The 19,028-nt window shown below is 43.4% G+C and overlaps 1 protein-coding gene across 2 annotated transcripts in view; it reads left to right on the top strand.

Annotated features, from left to right (window-relative positions):
- Positions 1–19,028, top strand: part of Shc3 (SHC adaptor protein 3) — a 144,408-nt gene that overhangs the window by 109,132 nt on the left and 16,248 nt on the right. Inside the window, exons 8-11 of one of the 2 annotated variants that reach the window (XM_045131780.1) lie at positions 6,268–6,418; positions 8,288–8,387; positions 12,743–12,901; positions 15,743–16,032. In XM_045131780.1, the coding sequence (XP_044987715.1) occupies positions 6,268–6,418; positions 8,288–8,387; positions 12,743–12,901; positions 15,743–16,032 (700 nt within the window). The remainder of the gene's footprint in view (positions 1–6,267; positions 6,419–8,287; positions 8,388–12,742; positions 12,902–15,742; positions 16,033–19,028) is intronic. The other variant, XM_004668365.2, reaches the window with a different exon arrangement.

Raw genomic sequence — 19,028 nt, forward strand, 5'->3', positions numbered from 1 at the left:
CTGTTTCTTATAATGTATATTTTAAAGGTAACTTTTAGTGGTTTCTCTGGAGATTACAATTAATATATTGATTTATAACAACTTAGTTAAGATTAACCATCTTAATTTTAATATATGAAAGCTTTACACCTATGTAGCTGTGTTTTTCTACACACTATTGTGCTGTTGTCATGCAAATTACACCTTTATTCATTGTGTGTCCACCAACACATATTTATTATAATTATCACATTATGTATTTTAACTTTAAATTAGAAAGAACAAAATAATTAGAGACAAAAGCTACCTTTATATTATCTTGTCTAGTTAACTTTACTATTATCTCTACTAAATTACTATTTAGTGTCCATTCATGTCAGCCTAAAATACTTCTCTTAGTATTTCCTGTAGAAAAGATTTTTAAACAGTAATATTTTTCTTTTTATTTACCTGGGGATATATTTTCTGCTTTATTCTTGCATTATAGTTTCATTGGATATAGAATTTTCAAAATATTTTATTTATTTATTTGTAAGTAGAGATGAACAGAGAAAGAGAGAGAGAGAAAGAGAGAGAGAGAGAGAGAGAATGTATATGTATGTATAGGCACACCAGAGCCTCTAGCCACTAAAAATGAATTCCAGATGCATGTGCCACTTTGTACATCTGGCTTACATGGGTACTAGGGAAGTTGAGCCCAGGTGGTTAGACTTTACAAGCATGTGCCTTAACTGCTGAGCCATCATCTCTCCAGCCTTGGATATAATATAAATTTTTAATATTTTATTTTTGCTTATTTGAGAGAGACAGAGTGAGAATGGGTATACCAGGGCCTCCAGCCACTGAAAATGAACTCCAGATGCATGCACCACCTTGTGCATCTGGTCCTAGGAAATAGAATCTCTGCCCTTTGGCTTTGCAGACAAATGCCTTAACTGCTAAGCCATCTCTCCAGCCCAAGAATATTTACCTTCAACATATAGACTGTGTTATCCCACTACCTCTGACCTCCTTTTTTCTAATAAGAAACCAGCTGTTTATATTACTGAGTATTACTGAGGATCCTTTGTATGTGATTATATAATTCTTGCTGTTTTTGAGATACTGTTTAAATTGTTTGACTATGACATATAAATACTGTTCAGTTTATCTTAGTGTATGGGAGTTTTAGCCTCTTGGTTATGTAAATCAACAGTTTCTTTTATCAAATTTGGGAAGTTTGATCATAATATCTTTGAATTTTTCTCTGCCCTTTTTATTTTCTTCTTTCTTTCAGGGACTCATATGTATGTATACACACACACACACACACACACACACACACACACATATATTTCTTCATTTATTGTGTGCCCATCATCACAGATTTATTATAACTATTGCTTTATGTAGTTTTAGAGGGAAAGAATAAAAGAAACATAGGCAAAATTACCTTTTATTGTTTTGTGTATTAATCTTGCCATTATTTTCTACCAAAGATTATACATATATAATGCCAGTTGCCTTCACTTCTAAAGCTGGGTATGTGGCTCACTTCTGTAATCTCAGCACTTGGGAGGCTGAGACAGGAAGATCTCAGAGATGTTGTGGTCAGTCTGGGCTAGGATGAGACTCTGCCTCAAAAGAAGAAGGAGAAGAAGGAAGAACAACCAAAATACCCTGTCTCCCCAAAGCATCTGATGGAAGGGAAGGGTTTATTTCCAGCTTATATTTTCTAGGGGAAATTTCATCATGGTGTGAAAAGCATGGAAAGAGCACACAGCTGGGTATCACATCTCCACATCAGCAGGAGGAAGTAGTGAGTTCAGTGTGGCAAGTGGGGCTGGGCTATAACACCCGAAGGCATACCCCCATCAACACACCTCCTTCAGCAAGACTCCACCTCCCCACAAAACTTCACCAGCTGGGGGCCAAGTATGAGGCTTAATCACAAACACATGAAGCTATGGAGGACATTTCATACTTAAATCAAGAGCATATATCTATGTCTTTGTGTGTGTGTGTGTATATACACATATACATATATATCATTTATATATACATCTATCTATCTATCATGTATCATTTGTCTCTTTTTTAAAAAAAAATATTTATTTATTTGTTTGACAGAGAAAGAGGGAGAGAGAGAGAGAGAGAATATGGGCATGCCAGGGCCTCGAGCCACTACAAATGAACTCCAGATGTGTGTGCCCCCTTGTGCAACTGGCTATCATGGGTCCTGGGGAATTGAACCTGAATCCTTTTGGCTTTGAGGCAAATGTCTTAACTGCTAAGCCATCCCTCTGGCCCATCATTTGTCTATTAATGGTTCTCTCCAGGTCTCTGAAGCTCTGTTCACATTTCTTATTTTTTGGATTTTCCTCAGACTGGTTAGTCTTAGTGGACCTGGCTTTAAGTTCTATCATTCTTTCTTCACCCTGCTCAGACCTGTTAGAAATACCCTTAAGGAAAATTTTTATTTCTGTTACTAGAACTACTTTCCTTCCTTCTTTCTTTCTCACTCTTCCTTCTTTCTGCCCTTTTTCCTTCCCTCCTTCCTTCTTCCTTTCCTTCCTTCTGTCCTTTCTTTCCTCCCTCCCTCCTTTATTCTTTCCTTCCTTCTTTCCTCCCTCCCTCTTCCACCTTTCTGTTCTTCCACCCCCAAATTGTCATGCTGGTAAAATGTTCAGTTCTAGATTGCTGTGTCCATATTGATATTCTCTATTTTGTAGGCTACCATCCTTTCTCATGCTTAGTGTTTTATACGTTGTTTCCTTCAGGTATCCGAACATAGTTAGAATCTGTTCCCTCACCCCTAAGTCTGAATTTCCTTGGGGACAGTTTCATACTAACTCATTTTTTTCTTTCCTTTTTTTTTTTTTTTTTTTTTTTTGAGATAGGGTCTCATTCTAGCCCAGGCTGTCCTGTAATTCACAGTGTAGTCTCAGGGTGGCCTCAAACTCATGGTGAACCTCCTACTTCTGCCTCCCGAGTGCTGGGATTAAAGGCGTGTGCCACCACACCTGGCTCTTTCCTATTTCTTTGTATACTTCATAGATTTGGTGATGCTTAAACTTTAAATGATGTGAGGTAGCAAGTCTTGGGCTCAGATAATCCCATATGTGCTGCCTGCTGTGAGTATTTGAGTGATTTCCTGCATTCATTCTATTAACTGTTCTTTGTCATACATAACCACTGCAGGCTCTGTGTGGCGAGCAACATTACTTTGCTAAAAACAGAAGAGATATCTTTCAATGTCACAGTCTTTACTGAGAGGCCGTGTTTGTGTGAGTGTGTGGTGTTGGCACACTTCTTGAATATGCAGCCAGGCAGTTGACAGCTTTGTTTTAGCTTTCACTTTCTGCTTGTGCAATGGTTCGAGGTCAGCTAGAAGTGGGAACTTAGGGGCTGCTTACACTCAGTGGGCATGAGCACAGGCCAACACATGAGTGTGGCCTTCTAGACTCCCAGAAAATTTGTTAAAGTTCCAACAGAAAGCTCTTCATCCCAGCTGCTTCTTTGTAGGAATTTTGATAACTATTCATGTTGGCTTTGGTGGCTTTCTGCAATAGTTTTGTAACACAGGGTCAGCGGTGAAGGTTGTTTGATCCAAATGTTATCCACACCCTCAGTGGACCATGTGTTAAACAATTGCTTCTGATTGTTCTTGACAAATACCCCTGAATCAGGTTAAATAAAGACAGCCTTGGCAAACATGTTTAAGGAGGTAGAAAGGCTGATTGCTTTAATTTGCTCATTATATAGTGTATGCATAAATATATCAAGTTACCATACTGTGCCCCACAAATGTACAAAATCATTACATGTTAATTAAAAGTAAATTCTGAAAAGACATCTCTGTGAGTTGGGTCTTGTAAGAATCAATCAGACAAGCCAAATAATAGTTCTGTGAGAGAACTCTGGCTGTTCTACCCTTCCCATGATTGCTCGGGAGTTGGTTTACACAGGATTGAGGGCTGCTAAGGCCACCAAAGAGCTGAAAAAGGGTGATTTAAAATGCCACAAGAATACTGTTCTTACAGTTTAATTGTTTAATAAATAGTCCCTGGGCTTGCTGAAAGCTTTTGGTTAATTCCAGAGTTCTGACCAAAATTCTTATCAGGCCAATATTTTTTAACATTTTATTTAATTATTTGCAAGAAGAGAAATACCAATAAAGAGAGGGAGAGAGAATGGGTGTGCCAGGGCCTGTAGCCATTGCAAACAAACTCCAGATGTATGTGCTACCTTGTGCATTTGGTTTACATCGGTCCTGGGGAATCATCAAACCTGGGTCCTTAGGCTTCTTAGACAAACAACTGCTAAGCCATTGCTCCATCCCTCTCTGGCCCATTTTTATTGTTGCCCTTATGCAGTTTTCAGAGGTCCTTATTCTGTTATCTTCTGTGAGGTCAGTCTTCCATTTTGTATCTTTTATAGATATTTATTTATTTGCTTGAGAGGGGCAGGGGATGTATGCACCAGGGCCTCCTGCCACTGCAAGTGAATTCCAGAGTCATGCACCACATTGTGCATCTGGACTTATGAGTGTACTGGAGAAATCAAACTCAGGTCAGCAGGATTTGGAAGCAAGGACCTTTAACTACTGAACTATCTTCCCAGCCTCAGTCTTCATTTAAAAATATTTTATTTACTTATTTATTTGAGACAGAGAGAGAGAGAGAGATTGAGAATGGGTACACCAAGCACTCCAGCCACTGCAAACAAACTCCAGATGCATATGTCACCTTGTGAATCTGGCTTACATGGGTACTAGGGAATCAAACCTGGGTCCTTAGGCTTCACAGGCAAGTGCCTTAATTGCCAAGCCATCTCTCCACCCCCACCCCCTTAGTCTTCATTTCTGGATGGATTTTTTTATTTTACAGAAGTTTCTTAATTTCCTGAAATGTGTATATGTCCTTTAAGGACCTATTATCTTTAGGCACAAGTTATTTCTTTAAATTAAAATATGCTTTTGGGCCAGACATGGGCATGAAGGTGCACACCTTTAATTCTAGCACTTGGGAGGCCCAGGTAAGAGGATCACTGTGAGTTCAAGGCCACCCTGAGATTATAGAGTGAATTCCAGGTCAGCCTGGGCTAGAACTAGACTCTACTTTGTAAAACAAACAATAACAATAACAACAAATAAACCTGTACTTTTGAAAAGGGACTTGTTTTAAATATGACTGTTATATTCCAATGGGCAGATCTCTGAATAAGGTAAAGATTTTAGTTAAACCACTCCTATAATTTTCATATGTGCCTGGGGCCACAGATAACTAGAGGAGAAATGACTAACCCGTTTCTTATTAATAGGTATAACATTAGTCTATTTTCAAAACCATAACAGAATGCCCAAGGCAGACTAATTTCATAAATAAAAGAGGATTATTACTTGGTATACGCTTTGGAGGTGTGAGGACACCATACTGCATGTGCTCAGCTCTGCTGAGGGCCTCGAGGATGCATCCCCTCACGGTGGGAGTGTGAGTGAGGAGGAGGTCACTTTCTGAGACAGCTAGCCAGAGAGACCTGGGTCTTGGGATCCCTTCTGAGGGCATGCCCTCCATTACCTCTCCCACTAGACTCCACATCTTAAAGGTTCTAAAACCTCCCAATACTGCCACCTTGGGGACTGTCAATGCCAAAACACAACTGTCACAATGGAATAAGAGCTTATTCTGGAGCCAAATATGAGTGACTGTGGCTTGGGAACACAGGTTTGGGTTATCCCAAGTTCCATATTCCAGCAAGGTAACAAGTTAATGAAGTTTTTATAGTAATGAAATGAAGAAAGTCTTAAGTCAAGATACTTTAAAAGCAGTGGTGAAGACATCATGTAGGTGGGCCATAGTGCCATGGGGTAATCTCAGCTACAGATCTCAGATGCTACAAGGTCTTAGTTTTGGGGGTTTGGCATGTTAGGGGTCTGTTCATGCATTCCAAAGGATTTACTTAATAGTTACAGGATGTTATTCAGGCACAGAGGTGGACAATAAATGGCTATTTAAGGGGCTCAGATAACCCGAGGTGATTTGGCTGTCTGTGGACCTGCACCATTCTAACTCCCCACAATCATAAAATTCTAACCAGCCAGTCAACTTTGTACAATGCTTAATGTTGGCATGAATGTTGTTTTTAGGTGTGTGTTTTATTTTGAGCATCAGTAAACAAAACCAAGCTTCTAATATCTGTGTGTTGGGGTAGAATCGGGTCACCTTAAGCTGAATCCAAACCATAGCAGGTATTGGCATTAAATGCATTGGGTTTTTGTGAAAGTCACTGAAAATCTTCTCTTCCCAGGATGCAGAGCCTGGATGAGCCATGGACAGAGGAGGAGGGAGATGGCACAGACCACCCATACTACAACAGCATTCCCAGCAAGATGCCTCCTCCAGGGGGCTTTCTTGATGCCCGACTAAAGACACGTCCCCATGCTCCAGACGTAGCCCAGGTGAGTTCCACACTTTTTTCTTGGATGGAAGCCCACTGAACTTTTTTTAGGGGGGAAGGGTCGAGGTAGGGTCTCACTCTAGCTCAGGTTGACCTGGAATTCACTCTATAGTTTCAGGGTGGCCTCGAACTCACACTGATCCTCCTAACTCTGCCTCCCAAGTGCTGGGATTAAAAGCATGCGCCACCCCACTGAACTTTTTTATCTCTGTCAATTTTCTTTCAGGCCAATGCTTCATCTAGCTTTTTGTTGTTGTTGTTGTTGTTTTTTGAGGTAGGGTCTTGCTGTAGCCCAGGCTGATCTGGAAGTCACTACAAAGTCTCAGGCGATCTCCTACTTCTGCTTCGCTTCCCGAGTGCTGGAATTAAAGGCATTGCCACTACGCCCTGCTTCCATCTAGCTTTTTTTTTTAATTTTATTTTTTATTTTATTTGATAGCGACAGACAGAGAGCGAAAGAGGCAGAGAGAGAGGGAGATTGTGTGTGTGTGTGAGAGAGAGAGAGAGAGAGAAAGAATAGGCGCGCCAACTCCAGACACGTGCGCCCCCTTGTGCATCTGGCTAACGTGGGACCTGGGGAATCAAGCCTCGAACCGGGGTCCTTAGGCTTCACAGGCGAGCGCTTAGCCGCTAAGCCATCTCTCCAGCCCCCCATCTAGCTTTCGACACAGTCACTCAACTTCAACTTTAACTGGATTTCACACAGAATACACAAAGGAGAGGGCTTTGTTGGACATCACAGTGCATTTGCCCAGTACCTTGGAACTGTGCTGACTGAAATATGTGTCTGGGGATCTCTCTTTATCTTAGGACAAGTCCCATCATGCTATGATCTTGGGGGGGGGGGGAGAATTGAGGCTGTGTGTGTATATGCATGTGTGTACATGTGGAGGCTAGAGTACAACCTTAGTGTCATCCTCAAGAACTCCAGCCTCCACCTTGGAGACAAATTCTCTCATTAGCCTGGAGCTGACCAAGTAGGCTAGACTGGCTGTCCAGAAAGCTACAGGAATTTTCCTGTCTGTGACTTCCGGGAGCTGGGATTACAGGCCTGCGCCCTGGCTTTTTTATGTGGGTTGTGGGGGTTGAACTCAGGTCCTCATGCTCGTGAGGCAAGCACTTTACCCACTGAGCCATCTCCCCAGCCTAGATTAAAGTCTTTTAAAAGTCCTGTGATGCTTTGAGTTATCTGAATGAAAGTGGATATTGGCCCTTAAAGTAAGAGAACCTATGCAGTTGTCTATTTCTTCATCCCTTCCCAAACTCAAAAAAATTAACTTCTGAATTGAAATTTCTTTCCAAAGTATCCCATCCCCATCTTTTATAGAAGCTTTGTATTTTCTCTTTTCTTTTCTGGGGTACTGGAGGTGGAGCTGAGCCTTATGCATGATAAGCACATGCTCCACCACTGAGCTGCACTTCCAGCCCTAAAAAAATTGAAGTTACCTACATTTGTCAGTGATAAAGTGCCAGCAAGAATGACAACTCAGCATTGAACTTCAGGATATGACGCTGCAGAGTTCATGACTGCCAGGGTGGGCTTCTCCGAGTGTACATGATTACGGGGCTGTGTGGAGTGGTGGGTGGGGCGGCATCTGAGCAAAGGGACTACATGTGAAAGGCTCATCGTGTGGTTATACTTAGGAGGGGCTGTGGGGGTTAAGGGAATGAATAAAGGACATTGTATCATTGATGGGGATCCAACTCTTTCTTCATATCCATACAAACTTATCTGTGAATCATAAGGCCACCTGTGAGGCAGGGAAGAGAAAACTGGGTGTGGACCTATGAAAGTCCCATCCACTCCACCATGGACTTCATGGATGGAGAACGAGAAGTTAATTCTTTCTGTGTTTACACATGATTCCAGTTTGCAGGAAAAGAGCAGACTTATTACCAAGGAAGACACTTGGGAGACACGTTTGGTGATGACTGGCAGCAAGCTCCTGTCAGGCAAGGTGAGAGACAAGGTACGTGAGGGGAGGAGGAAGACAGACACACCCAGAACGTGTGGGGCGTTTGCTCAGGTTTTGTCCATTTCCTATGGAGTAGCAGGGTGAGCACCTGGAACTGGCCTTGAGTGGTACTACAGGCTGCTTACTAGGTCAGGAAAGGGGGTGACAGCTGACTCGATGGCATGTGCCCAGGCATGAATCCTGTGGTGCCCCTCTCAGTGCAGGTCTAATGCCCACTCTCCAGCACTTACCATCCTTATGCACCTGGATGGAGACTGACCCCAGAAGGCTTCCTCAGAGCCACTTGCCTTGGCTACTGAGGACCAGCTTCATCAATTGCAAATGAGAGTGGGGGAAGCACCTCCAATGTGCCTTTTATACTCGAAAGTTCCATGTTCCCCAGCAAGGCAGGGCCCTGAAGCCCTTCCTCCCTTGTTCCTGACCCCTTCATGCCTCTTACCACCACTCAGGGACAGATTTAGGGGAATGTAGGCTGAGAACTGATGACAGAGGGGTACTAAGGATGTAGGCCTTTCGGTGAACCTGTGAACTTTTAGTGGACACATCTACATCTTAGAAAGTTTAATAACACATACTATTAACACATGCAAAAATAATTTAGACAATCTAGTTAGATGTCACTACATCTCACTTAGATATAGCTGTGTGCAGTCTGGTTCTCTAATCTAGATATGTCCCAATGTAACTATAACAATTTACATATAGCTAAGAAGTAACTCATATGAATATTTTTATAGTTACTTGCGTATACATATGTGTATATGTTCATTTGCCTATTCTGTCTCTATCATTTATGTAATGTAACTATAGTTAATCATCTATTTATCTATTCATTTATTACCTATTATCCTATATATCTATTATTTATCATATTAGCTGTTATTATCTACTTATCTACCTTTCCTTTTGCCCATCTACTCATTTATCTAATCTGTCTGTTCTTTAAAGATTTCTTTTAATTTTAGGGGCTATGGAGATGGCTCAGTGGGTAAGAGTACCTGTAAGCATGGGGGTCTAAGAGAGGCTGATTCACCCTGAATTTTATCCACAGCACCCACATATACAGATGGGTATGGCCATGCACATCTGTAGCCCCAGTCCTGTGGGGGGCAGAGACCAGAGAATTGCTGGGGCTCACTGGTTAGACAGCAGCCTCTGGTGGTGCCGCCTCAACATAGGAGGGACACTGTAAAGCAAAGAGAGCGTGTCGCCAGGGTGCTTGCTTGCTGAGTTATTCACCTTTGTCCCATAGATATTTAAAGCATATTTTAAAAGCATATTCCTGTATAGTATAATTGCTAAGGACAAAAATAAGATATATTATTTCTTACAGATATTTAATGTATCATGGAAAATGTTAATAAAATTTTTTTTTAAAAATCTGTCAGATTTAATTTAAAAATAGGTCTTTTTTTGTGCGCATGCAAGTTATTCCAGCTGGATCAAGAATGTAACAGACCCATCAGGGCAAAATAAACCTTCTATAGGAACTTCAGAGTCTGTAATTCCCAATAAGTTTCAAGCATTTATTTAGTTTTAAGTTTTAATTATTTTCAAAACCAGGCCTTGCTATGTAACCCAGGCTGGCCTTGAACTCCTGCCTCAGCTTCTCAACTGCTGGAATTATACTCATGTGCCATAATACCTGATTGCAAGCTCTTATCTGAAACAGATAAATATATTAACCCATGCCCAGAACAACCAAGAATTTACCCATTAATTTTCAGTAGCTATTCTTCCTAAATGAGCATTAGTGAGGTGCCCCTGTCCATGTATTTATTATCTGTCCTGATTGAGTGCTCTTACTACCATCTGCAATTAGGAAGGATTCAGGAAAGCTAATCATGGGCTTACAACCTTTTTCTTATTGAAATTAATTTGTGAAATAAAAAAATTATTTATTTGCAAGAAGAGAGGGACTAATGGGCACACCAGGGCCTCCTACCACTGCAACCGAACTCTAGATACATACACCACTTTGCGCATCTAGCTTCACATGGATACGAAGGAATCAAACCCAGGCCATCAGATCTTCAAGCAAGCATCCTTAAACACTGAGCCATCTATTTAGCTCCTAGTTTGGGAATGATTTAAAAAAAAGCATTTTAGGGCTGGAGAGATGACTTAGTGGTTAAGTGCTTGCTTGTGAAGCCTAAGGATCCTGGTACGAGGCTCGATTCCCCAGGACCCATGTCAGTCAGATGTACAAGGGGACGCACACATCTGGAGTTCATTTGCAGTGGCTGGAGGCCCTGGTGCACCCATTCTCTCTCTCTCTGCCTCTTTCACTGTCTGTCGCTCTCAAATAAATCAATAAAAATACCCCCCCCCCAAATTTTTTAAACATTTTATTTCTTTTTTTAAAAAAATATTTATTTATTTACTTGATAGAGCAATAGAGGGAAAGTGGCAGACACACACACTGAGAGAGAAAGAGACTGAGAGAGAAAGAGACTGAGAGAGAAAGAGAATGGGCATGTCAGGGCCTCCAGCCACTGCAAATGAACTTCAGACACATGTGCCCTGTTGTGCATCTGGCTTACATGGGTCCTGGGAAATCAAACAAGGTCCATATACCTTAACCACTAAGCTATCTCTCCAGCCCCCCAAATATTTTATTTGTATTTATTTATTTGAGAAAGTGAGAAAGAGGCAGAGAAAGGTAGAGAGGGAAAGAGAGAATGGGTACACCAGGGCATCTAGGCACTGCAAGCAAACTCCAGATGCACACGCCACCTTGTGCATCTGGCTTATTTGGGTCCTGGAAAATCAAACCTGGCTCCTTTGGCTTTGCAGGGAAGTGTCTTAACCATTAAGCAATCTCTCAAGTCCATGAATTTTTTTATAAAGGTTGATTTGGGACCTGAGGTGATATCTCAGCAGTTCAAGGTGCATGTTTGCAAAGCCTGCCAGCCTGGGTTCCATTTTCTCCAGCCATCCACATAAAGCTGGATGGGTGTTGATTTGCAATGACAAGAGACCTTGGTGTACACACACACACACACACACACACACATCAAAATTTTAAAATAAAGATTTTTTTTTCAATTTATATAGATGTGCACAATGCAAATAGCAGTGGATCAGCAAGGACAGGCAATTCAGAAAAAAACCTCTTAGGCAGAAATTGTGTGGAGCAACAACCAGGTAGAACACAGTGCACGGTTTTGCAGGTGACAGACCCCCATGAAGAACTCTTAGCCCAGCACCTCACTCTCATGCACACAGGATGGGAGTTGTGGTGTACTGGTAAATAGCCAGCAATGGCTCTGAGGAAGGCTTTCTAAAAAGCACTAAACTGGATGGATGAGAACTCATTGGTAAAGTTCTTGCCTTGCAAGTATGAGGACCCGAGTTCCATCCCACTACCCACATGGTGGTGCATACCTGTAATTCCAGAATTGGGGAGGTAGAGATAGGTAGACCCTTGGAGCACACTAGCTAGCCAGTCTAGGTGAGCTCCAGTACAGTGATACCTAAGAATAACACCTGAGATTGTCCCCTGGCCTCCACATGCAAACACACACACATGCACACATAAACACACACACATATATGTAAAACAAACAAACAAAAAACAACTGAGTTGTCTTCAATCCATCACTGTCCCTAGGGTATGAAAGATACTCACTTCCAGAAGGTCATTCTTGGAGACATGTTACATAAATGAAGGAGACATTCACACAGCAGACATTTTGGGGTAGTACTTTCAACACCATCTCTGATTGAGTGACAAAATGGCTGTGACTCCCAGGCCTAGCCTCAGTGTCCTTTGGGCCTTCTGGGAGGTCCCACTGAGACCATGTTATTGCTCAAAGGAGGTAGCTCCTCAGTCATGTGCCCAGCCTGGGTTTCCTTATGAGCCCAGGCCAACACTGATGCTGATTTGTAAGGAAAGCCTCAATTTTTTTTTTCTTCAGGAAAGGCACTTTATAAGCCATAAAGCCTTCACTGATGCCTAGAAAAAGAAATTAAGATAGTAGTTTTCCTGCTCCAGCCATCATGTGTCTGGTGTTTTTCTAACGAACGACATGGGCTCCTGCTTGCTCTGCCCCCATGGTCCTGGAACATCACTGCTGACCATCTTTTGCAAAGTCCCTGACCATCAGTGCCCATTCTGACATTGGCTGGCAGGTCCCTCTTTTGACATGAATGACTGAGAAGGGTCCTAGCCAGAACATAACAGTGATAGGATTAGAAGTGGAGGCTTTAGCCAGTGGATATCTGCAGAGGAATTTTCTTATTGGTAAATGTGACAAACCCTCTATGGACTGCTGAGTGCCTCAATCACATAGGCAGGTGGAAGGTTGCCATCCCAAGAGATAAAGGGAATCCTTCTCTTGCTTCAGGGTCTTTGGACATCTATAGCATGCCAGAAGGGAAAGCTCAGGTGGCCCCTGCAGGAGAAGTGCCGACCTACGTCAACACCCAGCGAGTCCCATCGCAGGCCTGGCCCACCACTGGCAGCAGTGCCGAAAGCAGCCCACGGAAAGACCTCTTCGACATGAGTAGGTTTCCCAGGCTCTCTGTCCACTATTCTGATGAGGCTGCCTTTTATCTGACATCTGTCCTGTCGCTGAATTTTCTGCTGGCATGGTTATGATGAATGGTTATGAATGACTGAACATTTCTAGGCTACAACTGGCTAGTGTACAGCTTTGAGGTTATGCACCCTCTGCCGTCAGGAGGCTGAGCCAATCTTCTCCAGTTTTGAGGACTGACTTTCCTGTTGAAGAGCTACCGATGCACTGAGACCAGCTATATACACAAGTAAATGTGTTCATAGATTCATTTAAACATGAACCAAATATCCTGTGCTAATGGTTGTGTGATTTGCTAAGATGCAAAGATGAAGTGGGCTACATGCACACAGGGCTTTCCATCTGTCATGCAAAATGAGCATGTGCACAAGAAATTGCAGTGCACCTGTTATGTCCATCTTCTCTCCAACCCATTTCTCTCATTTCCCCTTCCATTCTCCCTTCTCTTTCTTTCCCCAAGTCTCCTTCAAAAATTTGAATACTTATCATGTGTCAAGTACTTCTCTGCTCACTGAAATGATACAGGAAAGCAAAACAGGCAGCTCCTACCCCAGTGTGGGATATAATAGTTAGCTCCTTGCCACCAGGTAGAGAGAATCACTGTGGAGATGGAACATAAAACAGGGTGAAGGGAGTGGCAGAAGCAAGATGAAGGGACTTGGGGAGAACAGTGTTTGTCATAGGGTGGAAATAAAGCCAGCACTTGGTGTTGTACATCTTAAACCACCACAGCTAAAACTAGTAGCGATGGTGATGACAATGATGGTGGTGGTGTTAGTGATGGTGGAGGGGATAGTGGTGTTCTAGCTAAGCGGCTGACGATGGTAGTCATGGTGATGATGGTGATGGTAATGTTAATGATGATGGTGATGGTAGAGATGATAGTAGTGATGATGGTGGTAGTGTTAGTGATGGTGGAGGTGAAGATTGTGATAATGTGATGATGATAATGCTGGAGGTGGTGATAGTGGTAGTGATGATGGTGATGGTGCCAATAAAAAATGAATGTGGAGACTGTGGGGGAGGTGCTGCTGATGTTGGTGATAGCAAGATGGTGATGGTCCTGAAACAGTGAGGACAGCTGGGTGCGGTGGTACACACCTTTAATCCCAGTACTAGGGAGGCAGAGGTAGTAAGATTTCCATGAGTTCAAGGCCAGCCTAAGACGACATAGTGAATTCCAAGTTAGCCTGGGCTAGAGGGAGACCCTACCTTGAAGAAAAAAAAAACAGTGGGGACAAATTTTCAGTTATTCCACATAGGCAGATTAAAAAGTGGGATAAGGGCTAGGGAGACGGCTTGCAGTTAAGGCACTTGCGCATGAAGTCTAAGGACCTATGTCCGACTCTCCAGATCCCATGTAAGCCAGACACACAAAGTTGAGGCAAGCACAAGGTTGCACATGCCCACTAGGTGGCACAAACATCTGGAATGCAACTGCAGTGGCTGAGGCCCTGGTGTGCCAATTCTCTCTCTCCCTCTGTTCCCCCCCCCCAAAATAAAAACAAAACTAAAAATTAAAAAAAAAAATTAGTGGGATTAAAAAAGTCCACAAATATCTTATCCAATAGGGTTAACTTCTCTCTACATCTGTTAAGAGATTTCACATTCTCACAAAGCTCTAATTTTAGTTTCGTGTATTCATTTCCCACCTCTACTAACATTTACCATATTGAGCTTATTCTATGGTGTCCCTTTAATCCTTAGTCCATGCTATATCCCAGGAATGCTGTGGAGCTCTGAGGTGCAGCTGTGCCCAGGAGAGAACCATGCCCGTCCTGCTGGTGCTTACCCTGCACTGGCTGGCAGCATGGCCCTAGAGAGCTGTCCCCGTTCCTAACGTGTACTTGGCGCAGCTGCCTATTTCAGAGCTTATCCCCATCTTCTTACTGGAAAATCAAACACTGAGATTTGAGTAGAAGTGTCTAGTTGATTCTTTGGCCAGTGGCACTTGTTGCAGTAAACAGCAGTCTGACCATTCACTGTCAGCCTATAGAGAGGTGCATTTCTAGGAGATAAAGCCAGGTGTGGTGTCAGGTGACAAATAGAAACTGCAGGCTGGGGCGATGGTTCAGTCTGTAAAGCACTTGACTTGCAAGCATGAGGACCTCGGTTCTATCCCTAGTAGCCATGTAAAATGCTGGGTACAGCAGCAAGCACTGGTAGCCCCAGTGTTAGGACAAGAGGATCACTGGAATTTGCTGCTTAGTGAGTCCAGCCTAATTAGTGAGGTCCAGGCCCAGGAGGGATCCTGTCTTAAAGAGATTCCTGAAGATAACACCCATAGTTGTCCTCTGGCCTCCACACACAGACATATTCCCACATATATACAAGTGTGAATTTGCTCTCCCCCCGCCCCTCTCTTTGCCTCAGGAAACTAATGAAGGTCAAGGGAAGGTAGAATTCCTAGCTTGGAGCAAGTCACTCCAGGGCACCCAATGATTCTGAAATACTGGTGGGTAGGGCTTTGCATGAACTCTGAGATGGTAGCTTCTCTTTTCCTTTGGTACTGGCAAGTTTGTATTCAGAATTTAAGGAGGCCGCTGGTAGCGATGTGAAAAGCCTAAGAGTGTCTCGTTCAGGGACAGCAGTGGACGTGCTCTACCCTGCTGGCTGCCTGGAGGAGGCAGACCCACCAGAAAGTCATACCCATATTCGGGTTGTGTGTTTAAATGTTTGTTATGAAGAGTTGTTATATTGCCCGCCAGTTATTCCTCTGCCCCAGAATTACCTCTCCTTCTCCACCTCTCACACTGTTTTCATCATACCCTCTTCTTGGACTGACTTGTTGCTAACTGCTGTTGGCAGGGCCCTTTGAAGACGCCCTCATGAGCCAGCCCCCCGCACTGAGCAAGGCAGCCTCAGCTGAGAGTATCAGCCCCATGGTTCCCAGAGTCCCGGATGCCAAGGTTCTGGAGGAGCTGAGCGCCGAGCCTTGGTACCGAGGAGAGATGAGCAGGAAGGAGGCTGAGGCGCTGCTGGAGAAAGATGGAGACTTCTTGGTCAGAAAGAGCACCACCAACCCTGGCTCCTTCGTCCTCACCGGCATGCACAATGGCCAGGCCAAGCACCTGCTGCTGGTGGATCCGGAAGGCACGGTGAGACACAGGCACAGGCCCAGCTCCCTGCAGTGAGCTCACGCCTGCTTTAACCACATGTGTGCTGGGCATGGGGCATCCACCACACTCCCTTCTCTACACATATGTACCTGCTCGGGACAAAGATTCTGCCTTCTGGTTGGAGTCAGTGCAGGCATCCATGCCCAGAGGCCTGACGTGAACTATAACACCAGGAGCCATCATGGTCCAGGCTGAAGGTGCTGGCCTCCATGTCCTGTAAGACAAGAAATACAGAAACTATGCTTGCTAGAGGGCCACTTTAAAGATTGTCCCTAGGGCTGGGGAGATGGCTCAGTCAGTAAAGTGCTTGTCAAACACACAACCCGAATATGGGTATGACCTGAGTTCAGATCCCCAGCACCCACATGAAAAGCTAGGTGTGGTGGTATGCACCTGTAAGCCCAGTGCTGGGGAGATGGAGACAGATGGACCCTTTTGACTTGCTGGTTAGCTAGTCTAGCCAAGTCAGTGAGATCTAGGGTTGGGTTTAACTTTAGGTTAAGGTGTATGGGCTGGAGTGATGGTATAGTGGTTAAAGGTGCTTGCTTGCAAAGTCTGCCAACTGGATTCAGTTTCCCAGTACCCACATAAATCTAAATGTACAAAGTAGTACATGTGTCTGGGAGTTTGTTTACAATGGCAAGCAACGTCATGCAAATTCTCTCTTTCTTTCTCTTGTAAAAAATAAAAATAGTTTTTTTTTTGAAAATATTTTTATTTATTTATTTAAGAGACAGAGAGAGAGGGAAGGAGGGAGGGAGGGAGGAAATGGGCATGCCAGGGCCTACAGCCACTGCACACAAACTCCAGATGCATGCGCCCCCTTGTGCATCTGGCTTATGTGGGTCTTGGAGAGTCGAACCGGGATCCTTTGGCTTGGCAGGCAAATGCCTAAACCACTAAGCTATCTCTCCAGCCAAAAATAGTTTTTAAATATAAGGTAGAGAGTGGTTGGAGATGACACCTAACTTCAACCTCTGACCTCCACAAGCATGCACACTTGCAGGCGTCTGTATCTGTACACATGTGCTACATACTTGCATGCACGTCACATGCATATATTCCCCAAATTGTTCTTATCTCATATCATATTCAAAATATATCCAATTGGAATTAAGACAGCATCTGAGAGATAAATTGTAATGATACAGAGAACTGTAAGAGAAAGACTAATGAAAGGATTATTTTTAAATTTTTTTATTGTTTATTTATTTGAGAGCAACAGAAAGAGAAAGAGGCAAACAGAGAGAGAGAATGGGCGCGCCAGGGCCTCCAGCCACTGCAAACCAACTCCAGATGCATGTGCCCCCTTGTGCATCTGGCTAACGTGGGTCCTGGGGAGTTGAGCCTCGAACCGGGGTCCTTAGGCTTCACAGGCAAGTGCTTAACCGCTAAGCCATCTCTCCAGCCCTGAAAGGATTATTTTTATTCCCAATACATTCACAGTAGACAAGGAAATACAGGCCCCTGGGCTTTTTACATTTTTCTCAAACATTTCCAAAAGTCTAATCACTGACTTTTCTATCCGTAGCTGTAAAATGCGGTGTGCAGTAGTCACCCCCCATAGACTAGCATCATGGTCTCTGTCAGCGAGGCGAAGCCTCATGCCATGAGTGGTAATGCTGTTGTGTTCAAGTAACTCTGTGGGTTTGACTGAATTTTCCCTCCCCCATCAAAGCACATTGGACTTTTCACTCAGGACACTGGACACTCTGGGCTTAGTCCAATCGCTGCTAAACTTAATAAGAGCAACTTAATCAACTTAGCCATTGAGTGAATGCCAAGGCCATTATTTGAAAGTTCTGCTTGGGTGAAAATCATCTCAGTATGCTAGGTAGGATGAAGCCTCAACATCAGTTGGACTTGAACACGATTTTTCTCTGTGGGTATGGACACAGGCGCAGGTAGATGGTGGTGGTGGGTTACTTGAGGGATTCAGAGGCCCAGACCAAGGTGCCTGCAGCAGTTCCTGATGTCACGAAACATCTATCTCTGTGCAATTCTCTTCTTTCCCATTCCCCAATGATGCACTGTCATGAATGGACCCACTCCTTCCTGCTCACCTTCTGAGCATGTTTTTAGACATATATTTCTTGAGAAAATACATATTTTGTGTTTGTGGCTTTTAGGAATTTTCAAGCATGATGTTTCTCCACAAACTATTTTATTTCCATTTTGCTCCAGCACAGGTCTCTGAGATGTGTTCATGGTGTTCCCTGTAGATGGAGTCATGACTTTGGTGGGTTTCCTAAGATCCAGTGTGCACATTATCCATGCAGGCCACTCACTGAGCTCTTGGGACAAGGTCTCAGCCATCACAGACCCTCATGCATGTATTTCTTTTCACAAGGGACAGTCTTTCTGGGGTGGGTTCCTCTGAAAAAAACAAGAAATCCACTTCTAGAACACAATATACTTGAATGAAAATGTCACTGTACTTTGTATAGTCACCATATGCTTATAAATATTAAAACAAAACAGAAAAGGAAGGCTGTTTGCAGGCTAGGGAAATTGCTCAATGGGTTACTGTATTTGCTGTATAAACATGAGGTTCTGAGTTCAGTCCCTATCACTCACATGTAGCTGTGCGTGTCTGTAACCCCAGTACTTACAGGGTGGGGCAGGAAGATTTCTGGGGCTTGCTGGTTACTGGATTCAGTGAGAATCTCTGTCATAGGGAAATAAGACAGATGAACAATAGAAGACAGCCAGTTTCCTCCTTTGGCCTACACCTGGGGTGTGTGCATCTACACACACACACACACACACACACACACACACACTTGCACATATCTCAAAATGTTACATACAGCTACACCAAAAAAAAAATTAGAATGTTTGCAGTAGGATTTCAGTAGATTATCCTTCTCAGCCTAAAAGACATCATGTGTTATCCACAAGCACATGCTCAGTTGCCTACTACATCTAGACATCATTGCTGGTGCCAGGTATGCCTCTGTGAACCACAAAAATCT

This window comes from Jaculus jaculus, chromosome 12, assembly GCF_020740685.1.
Source record: "Jaculus jaculus isolate mJacJac1 chromosome 12, mJacJac1.mat.Y.cur, whole genome shotgun sequence".
NCBI lineage: Eukaryota > Metazoa > Chordata > Mammalia > Rodentia > Dipodidae > Jaculus > Jaculus jaculus.